Source organism: Triturus cristatus, chromosome 4_1 (genome assembly GCF_964204655.1).
Source record: "Triturus cristatus chromosome 4_1, aTriCri1.1, whole genome shotgun sequence".
In the NCBI taxonomy this organism is placed as follows: domain Eukaryota; kingdom Metazoa; phylum Chordata; class Amphibia; order Caudata; family Salamandridae; genus Triturus; species Triturus cristatus.
In genome coordinates, this window is record NC_140585.1 from 1,269,630,818 (window position 1) to 1,269,650,763 (window position 19,946).

Sequence of the window (19,946 nt, forward strand, 5' to 3'; positions counted from 1 at the left end):
AGCACTCGTGCTTTTGTGGCATTTGAACAGCAGCGTGTTTCCCCTTATGATTTTGTGGCTGCTAAAAAACATTGTGCTTCTCCTTTATAGTTAAATACTTATTTACGTCGGAAAAGGGCAAGTTAGCTTGTGTGCACGTTTAAAAGTTTTACCCACCTCCTCCCTCCCGTCTATGCCTGCTCCGTCCACAAATCACTCCCAGTCCCTCCCCCGTCACTACTGTTAAAACCACCCTTTGGCCTTTGATGTCCGCAATTCATTGTCATCGGTGTTTCTAACTGGCCTCCCCCCAGGATCGGCTCAGAGTCTCTGTGCAGACATGTTCGCAGCGTCGAAGCGCTTTGATGTTTTTTACCCTCACTCGGCCTGCATCTCGAGAGCCAAATGTGGGCACCGGAACGGGCTTCATGTCGAAGATCCTAACAGAGCATATTTACATGAGAGTGAGTAGCGCTACATAGCCGCCCTAGATAATAATAATAATAAACAGAATTTTATGCGCGCTTGTCATTTTTACACTTTAGCACTCGTGCTTTTGTGGCATTTGAACAGCAGCGTGTTTCCCCTTATGATTTTGTGGCTGCTAAAAAACATTGTGCTTCTCCTTTATAGTTAAATACTTATTACGTCTGAAAAGGGCAAGTTAGCTTGTGTGCACGTTTAAAAGTTTTACCCACCTCCTCCCTCCCGTCTATGCCTGCTCCGTCCACAAATCACTCCCAGTCACTCCCCCGTCACTACTGTTAAAACCACCCTTTGGCCTTTGATGTCCGCAATTCATTGTCATCGGTGTTTCTAACTGGCCTCCCCCCAGGATCGGCTCAGAGTCTCTGTGCAGACATGTTCGCAGCGTCGAAGCGCTTTGATGTTTTTTACCCTCACTCGGCCTGCATCTCGAGAGCCAAATGTGGGCACCGGAACGGGCTTCATGTCGAAGATCCTAACAGAGCATATTTACATGAGAGTGAGTAGCGCTACATAGCCGCCCTAGATAATAATAATAATAAACAGAATTTTATTAAGCGCACAGCTACCCCCAACGGGGGTCCCGTAAACGCGTGTTCACAGTGCTGGCACAACTGATTAATAATGTGCGCTAATATGCTCATTCAATGCAAAGGGCTAACGTGTTATGTATACGTTTTATACTGCACCACCCCTTTGCAGCTCAGCGCCTCGACGCACCCACAAATTTACATTGTGGTTGAAGGAGAAATCTGGATACATGTCAACACTCCCAGCTACTGTCCCCAATAGTGACCCATGACTGAAAGCTCTCAAAACACATAATCCTAAAACAAGCATTTGCAATGCAATAGGTCTCGCAGTTGTTAAGAGTTTGAGCTATTGGCACTGTAAATGGCAATGCCTTTTATTTATGTGTGGGTTTTTAAAACATAAATAAAAGGCATTGTCATATACAATGCCAATAGCTCAAACTCGTATAAATGCGAGACCTATTGCATTGCAAATGCTTGTTACTACTAGTTTCTATTTTGTAATCTGTTTGTGTTACTTTTAGTCTATTGTCCTGGAACCAGGTTGTGGTAAGGTTCTGCTGTTCATTGGAAGAGGTAAGTCCATTTCTAAGGATTTATTTAAGGGTGTTGAGAGTGGGGTGGGGGGTTAGGAGGAAGGTCTACATGTTAATGTTGGTTGTGGGTTTTTGGTATTTTCAGATGTTTTAATAGTAGTGTTTTTTACTCGTTAGTAGTTGTGGGTTTTCAAATACTAATTTAGTAAAGTATTGTTATGTTATTTTAAATTGTGTTGTGTTATTTATATTTTGTGGGTTAAGTGTGATGTATATGTATTTTGGGGAGAGTAATTTGTTTTGCAGGTGAGTTTTTGCACTTTACCGTTTTTTGTATAAGAGCGGGTCCTGTGGACATAGGGAGTTTCCGTTTAAAAAAAAAATACATTTTGGTTTATAATAAACCAATGCTTTTTACCTTGATTTCGTTTCTTTGACTTTCCTGGAGGGTTTATTTTTTTTTCAACACTTTTTGGGGTGTTTTATGGTTCCTATATACTTTGGATTTTTTCGAGGGATTTGTATTGGATTTGTTTAGTTTTTGCATTTTTAGGTGGCTTTTTTAACAATTTTTTTCCCATTTTGCTGGATTACTATTTTTGACTATGTGGATACAGACTGCAGCTGCAGACAGGAAGTTTTATTTATTTCATTTCTTTTGGGCGGGAAATGTAGTAAACCTGTTTGGTTTATGTTATGTAAATAATATATGTGATTACTGAGTTTCTTTTAGGTTATTAGTTAATTTTAAATATACTTCTTTTAGTACTTCTAAGTAATGTACTCCTTTGTAGTTTATTAAAATTTCGACGTTGCACTGTAGCATGTCACACATCCTTTTGTTTTGTTTGCAAAGTTTAGGGGCAATTTGGCTAACAGATGGATCCCTTCGTAGTTGTTGGTAGGTTTGCTCATTTTGTAATGCTTCTATACATTTATGGACTGCAGGTTGGATTCTGCCTAGATCGGATTGGAAGGCATTGTGCCATCCTTCCATTGTGTTGTTTGTTTTTGCTTCCTGTGCCAAGGTGCTGTTATAAATATTTCACCATGGTATTTAGAATTTGGCTTGGCTATTTGTAGTGGAGAATATTTGAATTTGATTCTCATTATTTAGTTTGTCATGTAAAAGGAAAGGTTCTTCATTATGTGGTATTATTAAATGTTTAGGTTTTTGTATGTCTTGATATCTTCTAGGGGCAGGAGGAGTATCACTGGTAGCTTTTTTAATTTGTACAATTAAACGTTTTTAAGTGGGGATAGGTGGTAGTTGGCCTGTTATGTGTTCGGGGACATTAGGTAATATATCTTTAAGGATTTTGGTTATGGGTTTCTGTGAACTAGTGTTTGCCTCTCTTACATCGTGTAATATCTAGGCCTGGGTGGAGTTTGCAGAGTTCTGCTATGCAGAACTTCGTCAAGTGACCAAAAATCTCTGCCGCTCTACTCGGACTTCCATAAGCGGCGGAATGCATTAGGTTACATAGTTTGCGCTGATTTTTAGCACCGGGTCTCTGTCCCGCACTGGAAAATCAGTGCGAACAGCACCATGCACAGTGAAAAAGGGCGCTGCTTCTTTCTGCTGCTTGAGTAGATGTTGTACTTGAGCGGCAGCTTCCTCAACGTAAACAGGTTTCTCAACGCGAGCGGTAGCGGCCATCCACAACCGCCCTCTCTTGCTATGAGATTGTCTGTAGTGAGATTTTTCTCGGTTGTCAACTTTAACCTTGGTGAGCGTGAGTAAAGAAAAAACTCAGCTATGTGAAGCGGAGTTTTTCAGAACTCCATGTGCAATGCAGAGGTAGCGGGCGGAGTTTTTTGGAATCCACATGCAATGCAAATCGCAGAGTGAGAAAAAGTCTGCAAACCCCGCGAGCGGAGCGGAATTTCACGACCAGGCCTAGCAATATCTCCCTTCTATTTCTTTTACATTTGGGGAGTGGTTGTGTTGTCTTACATGAATTGCAACATTATCTTTTGTAGTTGCCCTCCCATTGCATGCACTAGAATACTAGTTGATACTTTTGCAGTTTATATGTTCTGTTGATGCACTTTCTTGGCAGGTGTAGCCCATGTGATTTAGTAACCGCTCTCCTTTCTGTGAAGTTATATACTTTGCTTCCTCAGTCATTGTATCTGAAAGCAGTGTAATAGTGTAAATATATGCAATATTTTTAAGTTTGTTATTTACATGTAAATGTATGCAACTACTTCTATTTTGTATACTTTACATGTGTGTTCTGTTAATATGTTTCATTCCGTTTGGCAGCTTTTTCATTGGGGGTGTTCTGATGTGGAGCAGGTGCTTTCTTCTCTGTTGGATGAATAAAAGAATGTTAGTTTCATTTTAAATGTAAATTTGGTGGTAATTTGTAGAGTTTAAGGTCATTAGGTTTATTTTTACTTGCTATTTGGGTGAGTTTGAAATTTTGTAATGATTTATGTATACTTATTTTATTATATCATTTTGTTGGTTTTTCTGAAAGTTTATCGATTTTTCAAGTTGTACTTTTGTGTTTTAGGAAATCTATGCAAAAGATAGAAGTTTGAGAGCATTTTATTAATTATCTCTTATTTTACATTTTTAGGTTTATTAACAAGTATGTTTTAGTTTAAATGTATGCTTTACTTACTTGGTTAGGTAGTTTTTGAGATGAATACATTTTTGCTTTAACGCTTTGGTGAGAGAGAGGCATATCTACAACGCGGCGATAGAAAATTATCGCCGCTTTTGTGGCCGTTTTTTGGCCGAAAAGCGGCGATAATTTTATCGCCTAATTAGCAAGGTCACGCTAACGTGTGAAACCTTGCATTAGTGCAGGAAATCTTAACGCCCACTTTGCATCTCTAATGAGATGCAAAGTGGGCGTTCCTGACCTAACATGACAGGAGAAATGTTGCTAAGTGACATTTCTCCTATCATCAAGCCCCACTCTATGAAGCATAGCATCAAGAAAAGTAGCGATAACCCCTGTTATCGCTACTTTCCTTATGCCTGCTTCAGGACTGACTTAGCCATGATATCCTATGGAAGGTGGATATCATGGCTAAGTTTGTGAGGCCCTATCAACAAGCTAACGCCACATTTTGTGAGATTATCGCTGGGTTTTGTGCGATAATCCCACGTTAGACAGTTAGCGCTAGGATTTTTATCGCTTTTGAGATAAGCGTTGCTAATAGCACGCTATCTCAGCGATAAAAATCCACGCTAGCCGGCAATAATTATCCAAGCGCTAAGTACGCTTAGCGATAATTATCGCCGGTTGTTGCAGATATGCCCTTTAGTTGTTTGAATTAGTGTGCCTTTTACATTGTTGATTTAATTGTTTGTCAGATTTTATTGGTTAAAGTTGTTTATACTTTTATTTGTGGGTTTAGTTTTAGTTTGAACTTTTCTTTAACAAGTATGTCCTTCTATAGTAAATGCTAATTTAAGTTTTATTTTTAATGTATATATTTATTATTATTTAGGTTGTTATTTAAATGTTTGCATTTAATGGTAATATATTTTAAATTGTATTGGTATGATTTTAGGTATATCATTTATTGCGGTGAATGGAAACAATTTTATTGATGTAATATATTTAACTGAATAATGTGTATAAAATGTTTAGGTTGATTTCCAATAATTGTTTTATGTATTAAGGTTTTTTAGTTATTTATTAATAACTACTTAATTATTTTGGTGATAATATTGTAGTCGATATTGTGTGAATCACTATTTTTTAAAATATTACATGTTTATTTAAAGGTAACAATATTTTTGTCCCCAATATTTTTGCATTGGATATAGGTAAAAATCAATATTTTAACAACAATATTTTTGTTCTCTACATTTATACATTTACTAGTTAAGTATGGAAGTCAATATTTATGATATTGATATTTAATTTATGATAGTTTCATGTTTCGATAGTATATGCATAGATATTATGTTAGTGATCAAGTCACATACCATCTAATAAGTAATAGCAAAAGGAAATCTAAAACCTTTTTGGTATTGGCTGTGGCATGGCTCTCAAAGTTTCTGCAGGAAGATTTCAATGTCCCAAAGGTTACTGCATGCATGATTGCACATTGCCTTTGATGGCAATGCTCTGGTATTTAGTGTAGACATGCTGTGATATGAACATTGAAGTCACTTAAGACATGATTTGATTTGGTCAAAAAGATAATGTAGACGTCATGACTCTTTGCTCTGAGTATTTCTGAAGACATTTTTGGATATTCTAAGGGGTACTGTCAATGAGCTGGGGCAATTCTGAGACATATTCATGTGAGTTAAAGCACATGAGTTAAAACAAACAAGTTACTACCTCGGCAGGCAAAATATGACCTGTATGTGTGAAATTACATAGTTTTTTCATAACACCTCACGACTTTCTCTGAACATTTTGCGAAATTGCTCTATGATAGTGTAATGCACTTTGCAGTTATCTCACATAACGTTTTGTTCTACTTCGTTCCTTGAATAAAGGAAAGTTTTGTGAGATACTGGCAGCCGGCCAGTTTGAGCAGAAAATGTCTCTTGGAATAACATTTTTAGGCGAACCAGTGTCCTGCTTCTACTTTCCAGAATCATTTTTTAAGAGAAGAGCCTACTAACTTTAAACAAAAAAAAGTGAAAATGCGTACTGTGAATTAAAAAAAAATAATAATAATTTTAAACTGTGCCTGCTGTATTCCGCGAAATTCAAAAGTATGCTAAAAACATTGACATGATTCACAAGTTCCCTGGCCTAAGTTGCGACTGATGCCGAGTGGCCGTTCTTGATGCCACACCAATGCAGAAATGGCCTGCATGTTTCTTTTTAGGTCGAGCATTCGAGACCTCTTGTCTATACTTTAGTATACCTAATAAAAACGGTTGAGCACCAGAGGGTCGGAGGGAGCAAGTTTAGAGACCGCACAGGATTGATTCCCCCATAGAAGTACATATAACACAAAAGAAATCCTGAGGTCTAATGGTAAAGAGAAATAGGTGGTATGTAGGGTGAGGAGGGAATGACTAATGTACGTAGTGAAACTAGAGGAAGCTCCAAAACAAAGGTCAAGTAATCACCGTGGGTAACTAACCCCATCACATGGGATTTTCATCCCAAAGAAAATCTCATAATCTCTAGGGGCAGGCAGCGCCCTTATGTGAGATATGAGTCCTTAGTGTTATGATTGATAAGTACTAGACAATGGAATAAATCCACAAATGAGCCTAAGGTGAGTGGGGATTGCAGTGCTGGTGGTAGTGAAAAAAGTGAGTGTTTAAAACAAGTGACGGGACGGCCGGAAGACTTCTGTTAGACAATGCCGTCCCGATGTTGGATTAAAAAGCAAGGGGGGGGCAACACTAATCTGGTCTGATCAATGAAGCAACGTGAAAGAATGTGGTCGACATGTTTCAGCCATATCGCCTGACTAGGCTAGGCTTTCATCAGGACCTAGAAGCTACTGCAGGGAAGAAAACAACGTAACAAAGGATATGAAGAGCACCCTCAACTTGATTGTAGAGTGCAAGTCTCTTCAGCGAAACATACAGCACCCGTACAAACTAGGTGATGAGATGACCTCCACCTGGCAACCGCTCAGGAAGGAACACCGCTCTGTCCGTCGGGGAACCGGGCTGGAATGAGCCTGCAGCCGGAGGTATAAGTATATACTTATATGTGTATGTACTTTGTGGGCTCTGTAGATCAGCCCTAGGACTTGTCTGCTTCCGCTTAGGGACTTTTATTTTTCTGATCAACTGCCTCTATTTAACTGTCTTGGTAGAAAACGACCAGTAGAGGTCAGTAAAATACCATAATTGCTTTCTGCTTGTTCAACTGCCTCTATTTAATTCAGTAAAATACCAGGATTGCTTTCTACTGAGGGACTTTCTTTTTGTATTTTTCTGGCAACTGCCTCTATTTAACTTTCTTGATAGGAAACGACCAGCAGAGATCAGTAAAATACCAGAATCACATCAGCATTCTCTAGATTCCAGTCCACAGAAATTGTCTTCCACGAGCACCCGTAGACAATAACATTTTTTTCAATTCTTGTATTTTCAGTAATATGACCACCGAAGGCCCTGATTTTATATTAAAAACAGAGCTTTGGAATATAGCATTTCCCACTAAAAGGCAATATTTCTCTCCATGTGTTCCCCTACCTCCATGTTAAAGAACAGTAGATGTTTCAGCGCCCAGGCTAATGTGCTTAGTTAAATATATATAAGGTCCCAAAGGCGAGACCGATTGCTTTGCAAATGCTTGTTTCTGTCTACTGCACACACATTAACTCGAAAAATCTCCGGGCTGGTGCATTTGTTGCTGGCGCCAGACCTTGGAAAAACAAGGCAGGAAGAGAACACCGGATTGCATCTAGTAGCCTCAAAAAAGGGCCTTCTTACTAATAGAAATGCAGCATCCGCATCGCAAAATTGCCTACGGTGTTCACAAATCGTGCACCGCAGCTAGCAGTGCCATATACGTGCATGGTATTACAGTACATCTACCCTATTGATCTCTGATATATTGCTGACATGCCGTACTAGATTTTTGGAGTTGTGTAGTCTTGCTGCTGCAATGCTGATACGAGTTACTGCTCACGGGCTCGCAAATGACTCTGCGTACAACTACAGACTGACGAGGGCACGCCTAAGGTAGTTACTACATACTTACTGCGATTATCTCCCTGGGAGTATTGGAATAAAAAGCTTTAACATTGAAATGTGTGTTTATTTGCAGAGGGGGGGGGGGGGGGGTGGAATGCGCAAAAAGCAGAGTTTTACAATCTAATAGACCAAAGTTGTTAAACGGCTTCAAGAGTACTGGAATAAAATACTGCCATTTTGTTTTCCCACTCAGCTGCAGAGAATGTGATGAAGAGAATGACCATCATTGGCGTGATTCTTTCTTTCCGCTCCATGGCGCAAGAAGGACTGAGAGAGGTACGTACAAGGGTATAAGGAATTAAATACTCGGGTCACTTGAATTTAGTAAGCGGCATTTTATGTTCTCGAGCCGATTGCTACAACCCTGGTCAGAGATCATGCTCTGACACAGAGTGCTCTGGTTTGCAATGCAGAGGAGGTGACTTAATATAACGTTCCCACTGAAACAGGTAGCGCCTGAATCACTACTCCATCACGGTTTGTGCATTTTGTCTTTAATGGGGAAGACATGAACACTCATTCTGAGTTTTGGGATACTTTCAAAGGTTGTAAAACAAGATTTTCTACAGGGATAACAATTTCGAGCTCTGTGTTAATGTGCACACACCCACAATTTCCCTCTGATAAATGTTGGTACTTCAAACCTAATGCAAAAACAACAGTTGCGCCAGGCATGCCCAGATGTGGGTCCTGGGTTCACTGTGCCACTGGAATCAAGCTATCCTGGCTGAAGAGGGGTGAAACCCCAAAACCAGTCCTAGGATGCTTGTTTCCGGTCCAGGGAGGACCTGGCTTGGCAGTTCGGGCTGGACTGTTCCTATGAGGCACAGGGTCAAGACTGATTTGCATATGGCCAGGTCTAAATTGGGGTGGCATGGTGAGCAAAAGATTGATGGATTTAACCCAGATCTCTTGACTGGGGGTGAATGTTTGGATTTGTTCTGCATTCCGTCCATCAATTGTGTGTCTTTTGGTACTTCAAACCTGCCAAATTTAATAGGGGGACATTAAAGGAAAATTGTAATGCATATGCAGACGAAGGTGTTATTAGAATCTGTTTCCACATGGAATTACCCACTGTCAGCTTAAGCAATTGGAATCAAAGTATTTACTTTACCTACTAAATACCTCACTCCGGGGATTGGAATTTAATGCGATCGTATATACCCCCTGAGTTCTGTTGCTCCTAAAATCAAGACCAAATATTCTGAATAACTCCGCCTAGTTGGATGAAAAATGAATGAGTGCACAATTATAAGGTTTACGGATGGCTTTTCGTGATATAGTAGTGCAAGGGTAGGACGATACAGGTAATGAGTGACAGCATTTTACACAGATTTTCTAGTAGTGAATGCCAGCTCCTTTACTATTCACAAAAGAGGTTGAGGTTGGACTTGGATTCATTCGTGGTGGGGAAAGTATTCAAAGTTTTGGAGTCAAGTAAAAATAGACTCTGACCGTACCCCCACCACTGTTCCACAATGAACGGCAGCGGATAGTGAGGATCATAATTCCCTAGGCTTATCCGAATTAGGAATGATGCAAAGGAGTATTCTAGAAAGTGGGGCTGCTGGAAATTAGGATATTTTGGTGGATGGATCAATGACAGATGCTAATGCATTTGAAAATAAGCACTGGCACTGCCAATAGACCTGACTTTGATGTGCTGCACCCTATACTCACAAAAACACGCAGCTCACTCTGAATTGACATGGGCATATCACTCACCATGCACTTACACGAACATACTTCTCACCCTGCTGTCACACAGGCACACTATTCACCCGACACTCACAAACTGCCTACCCTGCAGTCATACACTTCTCACACACCATACACCTTTCCTGTAATAACATAACACTTACCCTACATTTTTACATTCCATACTCTACAACCCACCATTCAACCACATCTAACACTGCGCTCACCAAGCTCTCACCCTACTCCCACCCACACTCATCCTGCATCCAAACACTGCTCACACCGAACCCAAATACCGATCACCCTGCACTCATACACAACTTGTTCACCTCATCATGTACTCACACCCCACCAAAACTCCACTTACACCGACTATTCACCCTTCAATCACTCACTTCTCACCCTTGACACTCACACACCTTTCACTATGTCCTTACATACCACTCTCCCTTCCCTCACACATCGCTCACCCTGCTCTCACATACCACTCAGCATTCGTACACACAGTACTCAGTTGTATGCACACACATTGCAGATTCTTTCTTCACACACCACTCACCCTTATCACACACTGCTCACATTGCACACTCGCAAATTGCTAAATTCCCATATTCACACACCCTCTCAGACTGCACTTGCACCTCTCCCATCCTCTACTCACACAACACTCACCCATCTCTCGTCCTCCTCTTACTCACATACCTCTCACTCTACATTCACACACCACTAACATACCGCTCAATGATCACTCACACTGATTCACACACTGATCAAAATGCATACTCAGGTATCACTTGCCGTGAACTCAGACACTTCTCACCCTGCTCTCAAACACCACTCATCCTACACATGCATGCACTGCTCACTCGGCATACTCACCAAGCACTGACATAGCTCACTGTACACTTATCCTGTGGTCAAACAGAATTCGTGCTGCATTCTTACCCTGCACACTCTATGGACACCCATCACTCATCCACCACTCAGGCTGCACTTACCCACTGCTCCCCTACACCTAGACACCACTCATCCCAGACACTGCTCACCCTGCACTCAAACACAACTCAAGCACCCCACTATGCATTCAGACACCTCTAAAACACCATTTACACTGAGTGCTTACCATTCACTTACCTACCTCACGCCCTCAATACTCACACACCTGTCACTCTGCCCTCACACACCACTCACCCTTATACACTCACACCACTCACACTACACACACTGGTCACTTTACATGCTCACACCCCACTCAAACTCTACTCACACACCACTCACGCTGCACACTTGCACTTTGATCATCCTGCGCACTTGCACACTGAGCACCCTACGATCTCTCACACCTCTAATTGTCCTCACACACCTCACGCCCTCTCTACTCACACAACGCTAACCCTACCCACACCCACCCATTTACCTGCACTCAACTGCCTGCTCACATTGCTCCCACCATTCACTGATACACCACCACACTTCCTGCTCACCCTGACTCACACACCACTCACCATGCAATCAGAAACTTCTCACCCTACACTTAAACACAGCTGATCCTGCACATAGATGCAGCTCACCCTACATAGTGATGCACTGCTCATTCGGCACACTCACCCAGCACTGGCATTGCAAATGCACTGCTTAATATGCACACATACACTACTCTCCATGCAACCACATACCTCTCATCCTGCACACACATATTTCCCATGCTCAATCATATGCCACTCATCCTGTATACTCATCACTCCTACTGCACACAGCTTTGACCCTACAGATTCTCACCACTCACCCTATACACACACACTGCCCACCCTCCACACAAACATTGCTCACTCTGTACTCAGACACCACTCACCTTGTCCTTAGAGACCCCTCAATGTGGATACTTACCCTCTAATCAGACCTTGTGAACACTGCAATCACACACTACTCAAATTGTTTTAACCTTGCACTCATACACCAATTACCTTTTACCCAAGCACTGTTTACCTTGCACTCACACACCACTCGCCCTGCATTCACACAGCATTCAGACACCTCTCATCCAACACACACCCACTGCTCACCCTGCACTCACCCCCTCTTAACCCTGCCTGAGAGTCATCTGATGGGCAGATGTAATTATTCCTTGACAGAATAATGTCATTAGGAGAGGATGGGCCCATTTCATCAAGGATAAATGCAGTGAAAAAACATGAAAGTCCTGTTGAATGTCTGCTTTGCAATTAACTACCTGATTTTGTCCCAGCAGTGGTACATACAACATCCAAGATTCTGATAGTCTTTATGCAAAGAGCTGTAATCAGGATGCACCTTGACAGTGGAAGGGGAGAAGGCAGAACAGGTCTTCGCTGGAGATATTGGCCAATATACATAGATTCATGCACCACTACTGGGGAATAACCTGAATTGAAGCCTAAGGCTGTCGTTTTTTGCCCAGAGGACATGACTGAGTTTTAGTGCCCAAGCAGATTTCCAGGCCAGGAGAGCACCACTCTTAAATGCCCTCAATGGAGGAATTAGCCCAAGAAGAATTCAAACAACTTGGCATGTTTAAACTATACAGTGAGAATGGCCTACTACATAACTAACTGCTTGGGGGATGAAGGCCACTTTAGTCCTGAGGTCCTCAGGACACAAGGGGACCTCATTGTCCGACCAGCAGTGCGCCAAGAGGCGCATTTGCAGAGTGGTGTAAAAAGAGGCATGGCCTCCGACCACCTCTCAGCAATTCCACTGTGTAGGGATTACTGGAGGTAATAGTTGGGCTAGTTGGCCCCTAAGGACCCTCAGCATCGCAGGGGATTTTATCCCCTGACTAAGAACGTGCCAGGAGGCGCATTTGCAGAGTAGAGGAGAAAAGGGGCAGGGCCACCGGCGAGTTGCCAGCTTACTTTTTAAAATTTTAGGCAGGGGGGGATGTGTGGTCCCTCTTGACCATTTTGGGGCCCGGGCCTGAGCCAATTTTTTTAAAAATAGTAATATAAAAAGTGAGGGCAGCGTGCGGGACCCCTCCCCAGGCCAATTGGGGTCCTGGAGACCCCATTCCCCACGGCCTAGGCATTTAAAAAAATAGTTTTATTGTTTTTCAAGTGAGGGTTCCACGCAGCCCCCACCCCAAGGCAATTTCAGCCCCGGGGACCCCATCCTCAGGGACCCAATCATTCCTTTTTTTTTAAAATGGGGCATGGCCATTTGTTTGGGGACCAAGGGGGAGCATGAAATCCCCACGGTCCGGCCAGCTCCCGCCTCCTGTGTGAGCCAGCATTGCTTTTTACTCTCCAGAGCTGCAGACATGCAGCTCCCTGGGAGGAAAAAGCAAAGTGTTCCACTTGTTCAAAGGGGAGCACTTGTTTGCTATAGGATGGCGGGAGCAGTGCTCCTGCCATCCCATAGCAAACTGCAATGTCCCGAGGGTTGGCACCCCAAGACATTGCTGGAGCTGCCCCTGGGGGATGGCAGTCCCCAGGGCTATTTACGGCTCCAAGAGGGGGCTGACCTTCAACAATAATAAAGCCTGGGGAGGTGGTGGTCCTTGGGGCTGTGTGGGGTGGCTTGAGCCCCCCACTTTATTTTCTAATAGAGCCCTAGGGAGGTGGCGGTCCCCGGAGCTCTGTGGGGGTGCTGCAGCCGCCCCACACCTCTTTTCAATGTAGCCCGGGGAGATGGGGGTCAGTGGGGCTCCGTGGGGGAGCTGCAGCCCCCGTGTATCTTTTCAATGTAGCCCGGGGAGGTGGTGGTCCCTAGGGCTGCGGGGCAGCGTGGCCTCCCCGCATATAACAACATTAGCCTCGGGGAGGTGGCGTCCCTGGGGCTGCGTGGGGATGCAGGAACACCCCAACATCTTTATTTTTTTTAAAAGCCCAGGGAGGTGGCAGTCCCTGGGGCTGCCGGGGGGGCTCGTGTGGCCCCCACAATTAATGAAAATAGCCCCAGGGAGGTGGTGGTCCCTGGGGCTGCGGGTGCCCGCACGGGACCCCGCATGTATTTAGATTACTGCCCCCGGTACCTGGTCTACCCAGGGGCCTAATTAAACGAAGCACAGGAGTCCACACTTCATTTTTAAAAAGAAATGTGTCCGGATTTGCGGATCCAACGTGAATCCCGCTGAATTTCTTTTTTTAAACATGCTTTTGTGTTTCTACCCTGCCCTCTTTTCTTAATTGTTAATGTTTTTTTAACCCTTTTCCTTGTGACTCGGTTCAACCAAGTCACAAGATGGCTGCCAGCACTTCCTGGTTGGAACTGTTGGCAGCCAACGAGATCACAGGCTCAAGATTGGGAGGGCTCGCGGATCCTCCATGGCCATATTTGTATATCTGAGAAATGCTTAAATATCTCAGGAACTACTGAACAGATTTACACCATTTAATGACAATAGTGCTTTCTGAACCAAGAGCTACCTTTTTGCCAAATTTGGTGTAATTCCATTAGGCAGTTTGGGCTATAGCCGAGTCTAAAGTTCACCATAGAAATTAACATGGGGAAAAAGCATTTTGGGAGACCCCCTTTTTCTCGGCCCCCGCTTGATGAATTACCCCAAAGCTTTCAACACAACAGCTGAAGTGAGTGGGCCAACAGTTTTGAAAATGTTGCCAACGCTTTTTGTATAGAAACAACTATAACTACCTAATATATATATATATATATATATATATATCTTCAAAACAACTTCGGCGCAGTTACCACCAACGTATCCACAGCACAGAGAGTCCACAGTGATTTCTTTAAGATATTTTTTATTTTTTCTCTACACCATAAGTGCAAAAGTAAAAGGACGGTCGACGCGTTTCGGCTGATACCTTCAACTGGACCATAGAGTCCCAGCGTCTAGACTGTCTATTTAAAGTGGCTAAGTGCATAAGTCCCTTGTTAGTGTTTTTTTTTTTTTAAAATAGACTAGACTGCTAACCCATATAAACGGCTGGTTACATTTGGCTTATGGCAGTCGCCATTGTTCCTTTAGCATGTTTTGCATTTTTGTACATTCCTAAGATTGTTATCAATTATACATACACATGTGTCACCACACTGTCGTAGATTTCCTGAATTTGTCAGATTGTTCATTTGTTGGTAAAGTACCCAAATCAAATCATCGATACAGTGTAAGAACAAGTGTAATAAAGATAAAAAGGATGATAAAGACACTCAAAAAATGCAGCAGATGACCTGTTCAAGGATAACCATATTAAGTACTCTGTTGCAGCTAATGGTAAGGAAAAGTAGTGAGGAGGATAGCAAGATCTAAGTTGGTAAAAGGGGCAATTTTAAGACGAGGGGAAGGAGAGGAGAGATAAGAAAGGAATTAGAGAGACAGCGTATTGTACAGATGAACAGGATTGTTTCAATTCATTACATTTGTGTATGGTTTAGGTAATTTTAGTTCTGACTGTTATTGAGCAACCGAAAGTTCAAGTTAAATTCAACTAAACCCTATGCAATCCAAATTTCCTCTCTAGACTACACTAGGAATTCCTAGATTGTGTATCTAATTTAGATAGTATAGTGATGTAAAGTACATTCAAACATATAGGAATTAAAGTGACAGTGCCCAGTGCAAAACTGCATTTGTGCAAATTTAACGTTCCAAGAGTCCTTTTTCGAAATAATTTTTTCATTTAAAATCAACAGAAAATATCAAGGAAGCATATTGCAGATGTATTGTGCAAAGTTGCAGTCCTAAAAATGTCTCTCTACATAATATCTAAAACTTTTGAGGTAGGGTTTCATATATTAACAATCCATATTCCATTTAGGGAATCTCAATGACGGTCATAATTGTTCCTGTTCAATCCATAATTTTAAGCCTCCCAAGCTGTGCATCGATCTTTAATCTTTTCTTATATCTTTTGAATCTTCTCTCTTATTACATATTTGCTTTTAGAGTTCTTTTCACTCTTGTCCTTTACCCATGATGTTAATCTAATAAAATTATCCCTCTATAGATAGATCTTCAACCTCTGTTTATTAGATTGTCCAAGAATTTCATAAAAACTCCTCATCAAACTGTTTGTTCTGCGTCGATTAGTTCATCATAATCAAATTTGCACTATACATAGATCTCACTTGTTATGATAGATTTTTATAAATGAACGTACAATTCTGCATCCAGATTATGTCCAAATGTTTGTTCTGTACCCAATTTTAAAATAAGTCTTGATTCAGCTCTTCTGAGGTCCAGGGTTTTGTCGCCTCCTCTTTCGTTCAATTTGACCATTTTAACTCCAAAGTATTTCAGTTCATTGACGTTGCCTGAGTGTTTCTCTGCAAAGTGTTTTGCCATTGGGTAAGATAAGTCTTTATTTTTGATTGCTCTTAGATGCTGTAATATACGCAGTTTCAATCTATTGATGGTACTTCCAACGTATAGTTTTTTACATGGACATTCTAAAACATATACCACGTGTGTGGATTCGCAAATGATATGTTCATTGATTCTTTCCCTCTTTCCATTCTGCAATGGATAAGTTAGTGTATTATATCCATGATCACAGGCCCTAAATTTGGAACATTTCCAGAAGCCAGGAGTTGAAAGCCATGTTCCTTTTTCTTTTTTGATTGTTTCAAGATGACTATGTGTTAAGAGGTCACCCAATGAGGCTGTCTTCCTGTATGTTAGTTTTGGAGTTGATGGTAACTTGCGTTTTAATGATTCATCCAACATCAAGATACCCCAGTGTTTTTTGATGATATTTATAAGGCACTTGTGTTCCACATTAAAGTCTAAGATGATGCGGGTTGTGTCATCACTTTCCAGTTGTTCATGGTCTTCCAATAGTTCTAATCTTGTCTTTCGCATTACTTTATCTTTGGAGGTTTCAATGATGTCCAATGGATAGCCCCTTGCCAGAAATCTAATACCTGTTTCATCTAGATTTTGTTCAATGTCTGTGGTTTCAGAACAGTTCCTCTTAATGCGGAGCATTTCTCCATATGGAATACTCCATTTCAGATATTGTGGATGTCCGCTGTTTGCATGGAGGATACTGTTAGTGGCAGTTGGTTTCCTATGGATTCTAGTACAGAGTTGGCCTTTTTGTGCGAATACCTTTACATCCACATAGGTAACTTGTGTTCTGCTACAAGTGGATGTAAAAGATAAATTATATTCGTTCTGGTCCAGGCTTCGAATAAATTCTTCAAGGCTTGGCTGCTCTCCTTCCCAGATTACGAATAAGTTGTCGATATATCTCATCCATGACTTGATATTCGACTTGTGCCTGCTCTGTAGAATCCCTTCCTCCCATACTGCCATAAAAAGATTCGCGTATGTTGGAGCAAATGACGGCCCCATTGCTGTGCCTTGTTTTTGGAGAAATATCTCTCTATTGAAGAGGAAAACATTATGCGTTAGGCATTGATCCAACATGTCAATGATCATCTCGGAGTGTTCCAAAAAGCTTAGAGATCTTGTCTTCAGGAACCTCCTTACTGCTGCCAGGCCATCTTTGTGGAGAATTGATGTATACAACGAGGTCACGTCTATCGTGACCATGGTTAGATTGTTGTTCCAATTGGTGTTTCGCAGTTTGTTGAGGAAGGCAGTTGTATCCTTTAGGTATGAAGGTAAGGAGATCACATATTCCATCAAGAACACATCAATAAAATGAGAAGTTTTTTCAAATAAAGAGCCCATGGAGCTGGCTATTGGTCTTCCGGGGGGATTGGTGAGTGACTTATGTACTTTAGGTAAAAAGTATATGGTCGCTGTCACTGGATTGTCTACCTTGTGGTACATATATTCCTCAAAATTGATCAATCCCCTTTCTTTCCAGGCTAACAATCGTGAGTGGTATTCCACGGTCCATTGTTCCATTGGGTTTTTCTCCAAAATGTGATAGTGCTCTTGATTCCTCAGTTGCCGGTATGCCTCAGAGACATATTGTTCTTGATTTTGTAAAACAATATTCCCACCTTTTTCGGCTGCTTTTATGACAATTTCCGGGTTGTCCCTTAGGTCCTTTAGTGCCTTCTGCTCTTTAAGTGAAAGGTTCCATGATTGTTTATTGTTTTTCTTTTTTATGGGTAGTTTGTTGATCTCTTCTACCACAATCTCATGGAACAGATCAACTTTATTCCCTGGGGGTAACTGGGGACAAAACTTCGACTGAGATTTTAATCCGCTATCTCCACCTACATGTGTGTTAATGCCTTCTCTCTGGCATACTGCGATGTCATCATCTCTTCTTGTCATGGAGTCAAAGCCATTTTCTCGAGTGTTAGTCCTAGGTTAGATAGAGTCCTTAAAGTTGGTAAGTCATTTTGGTTTAGGGGGGAGATCTCCGTGGGTCTGGGACACATTCCACCTGTTGTGGCAGATTTTTCTTCAAAGTATTTTTTCAATTTAGCTTTGCAACAGAATTTATACAGGTTGATACGAAAGTTAGGTATGTCCATGGTGGATGTTGGACAGAAGGTCAGTCCCTTGTTGAGAAGACTGATATGATCTTCATTTAAAATTATACTGGAGATGTTAATTACCAGATCTTTGCTTTTTCTTGTCTTTGTTTCTTTTGGGCCTTGCTCCTTCTTTTACTGCGTCTGGTTGGGGTGGGTTTAATCCCCTCCCCCTTCCCCACGTTGTTCCTCTTGCTCGACCTCGCTGTCACGTCTCCATTTGTGCCAGCCTCATTTCCCCACAAAAATCCAATATGGATACGTCGGTTTCCTCATCTGCACAGCTCAAGTCAGAGCTGTCATATGTGCCCTGAGTGTCATAACGGATGCATCTATCCATGGCTGCTCTATTCCTAAGGGAATCATATTTTCTTGTGACTGTATAGATCCGACCATTCGCGTAATCAATGCGGTCACGATTGAATTTGCTGGCCTTTCTCTTCTCCACATCAATCTTGTGTTAAGTGATCTTTTTTTCCATTATGTCCATCAATTCTTTTTTCTCGTCATTATTCGGCAATTTATCCAATTCTTCCTCCAAAACTTTAATTTTTTCCAGAATGCCTTCTAGTTTTCGTTCAGCATGAATGATTAAGGTTTTCTTGAGTTTTAATGAACATTCATTTGTGTCCATTTGCCATTGTCTAATCAGGTCCAGGTCTAAATCATTTAGTGTGGGCATAATTAAAATTCGCAATCCCCTGGGCACTCTTTTGAATTCAATATATTTCTCCAGGGTTGTCTTCTCCCACCATTTGTTGATTTCTACAGTTTTTGCTTGTTGTAGTTCTTTAATCAGACTCTGGACAGTTTTTCTACTCCCTTCTACATGAATGCTCCCAGAGCTAGAGGGCTCCCTAGTCACCATATTGTCATCGAGGAGCTCATTGACTCTTTGTGTCCGGCTTGGATTTCTTTCAGCCATTTTGGTTTGGTTTGCAGTTGATAGGGTTAGAAGGTATGTTACTGAATTTGCACTGCGGTGTATATTTGTCAGGAGAGATATAGATTTATTTATCTGGATTCTCTCTTTTGCATATGTCCCATTAACTTCGGACATATGCTAACCCACGAAATGCCACTTTTTCAAATGTCCGTTGCGTGTTAGCAACGACGGGGACAGGACGTTGCACGAAAAACGCGGTTTTGTATTCAAACCGCTACAGACTTACGCGCTGCTTCTCGCTAAGTCGGCTTTCCGGAATGGACGGAGTCGGCTATGCGACAAACCTCCCCCACCGCACCGCAGCGTGGTTGGAATCCCGCAACACCTCCCCGCTTTTCCTTGTCTTCCGCCGTGTCTCCCCAAATGTCGGATCTTCTGTCTACATTCGTGGCAGAAGCGTCAGCCCTGATTCACCGTCACTCGCAGGGCTGGATCAACGGGATGGGTCCGCTTTACCTCGGTCGTGGAGTGCACGTGGTGTGCAGAGCAGCCGCTGCACCAATATCTTCAAAACAACTTTGGCGCAGTTACCACCAACGTATCCACAGCACAGAGAGTCCACAGTGATTTCTTTAACCTCTTCAGTGCCCATGACGAGATAGTCTCGTCATGGAGCACGGTTGCGCTGTGCCCATGACGAGACTATCTCGTCATGAACCCCACCCACTAATGCAACGCCCGGCACAGGAGGGGTAAAGGGCGTGGCACTGAAGGGGTTA

At 42.1% G+C, this 19,946-nt stretch overlaps 1 protein-coding gene across 1 annotated transcript in view; it reads left to right on the forward strand.

Annotated features, from left to right (window-relative positions):
• NCKAP1L (NCK associated protein 1 like) overlaps positions 1-19,946 on the forward strand; it is a 1,693,457-nt gene that overhangs the window by 1,024,568 nt on the left and 648,943 nt on the right. Inside the window, exon 25 of the mRNA XM_085654768.1 lies at positions 8,380-8,462. Coding sequence (XP_085510894.1) covers positions 8,380-8,462 — 83 coding nt within the window. The remainder of the gene's footprint in view (positions 1-8,379; positions 8,463-19,946) is intronic.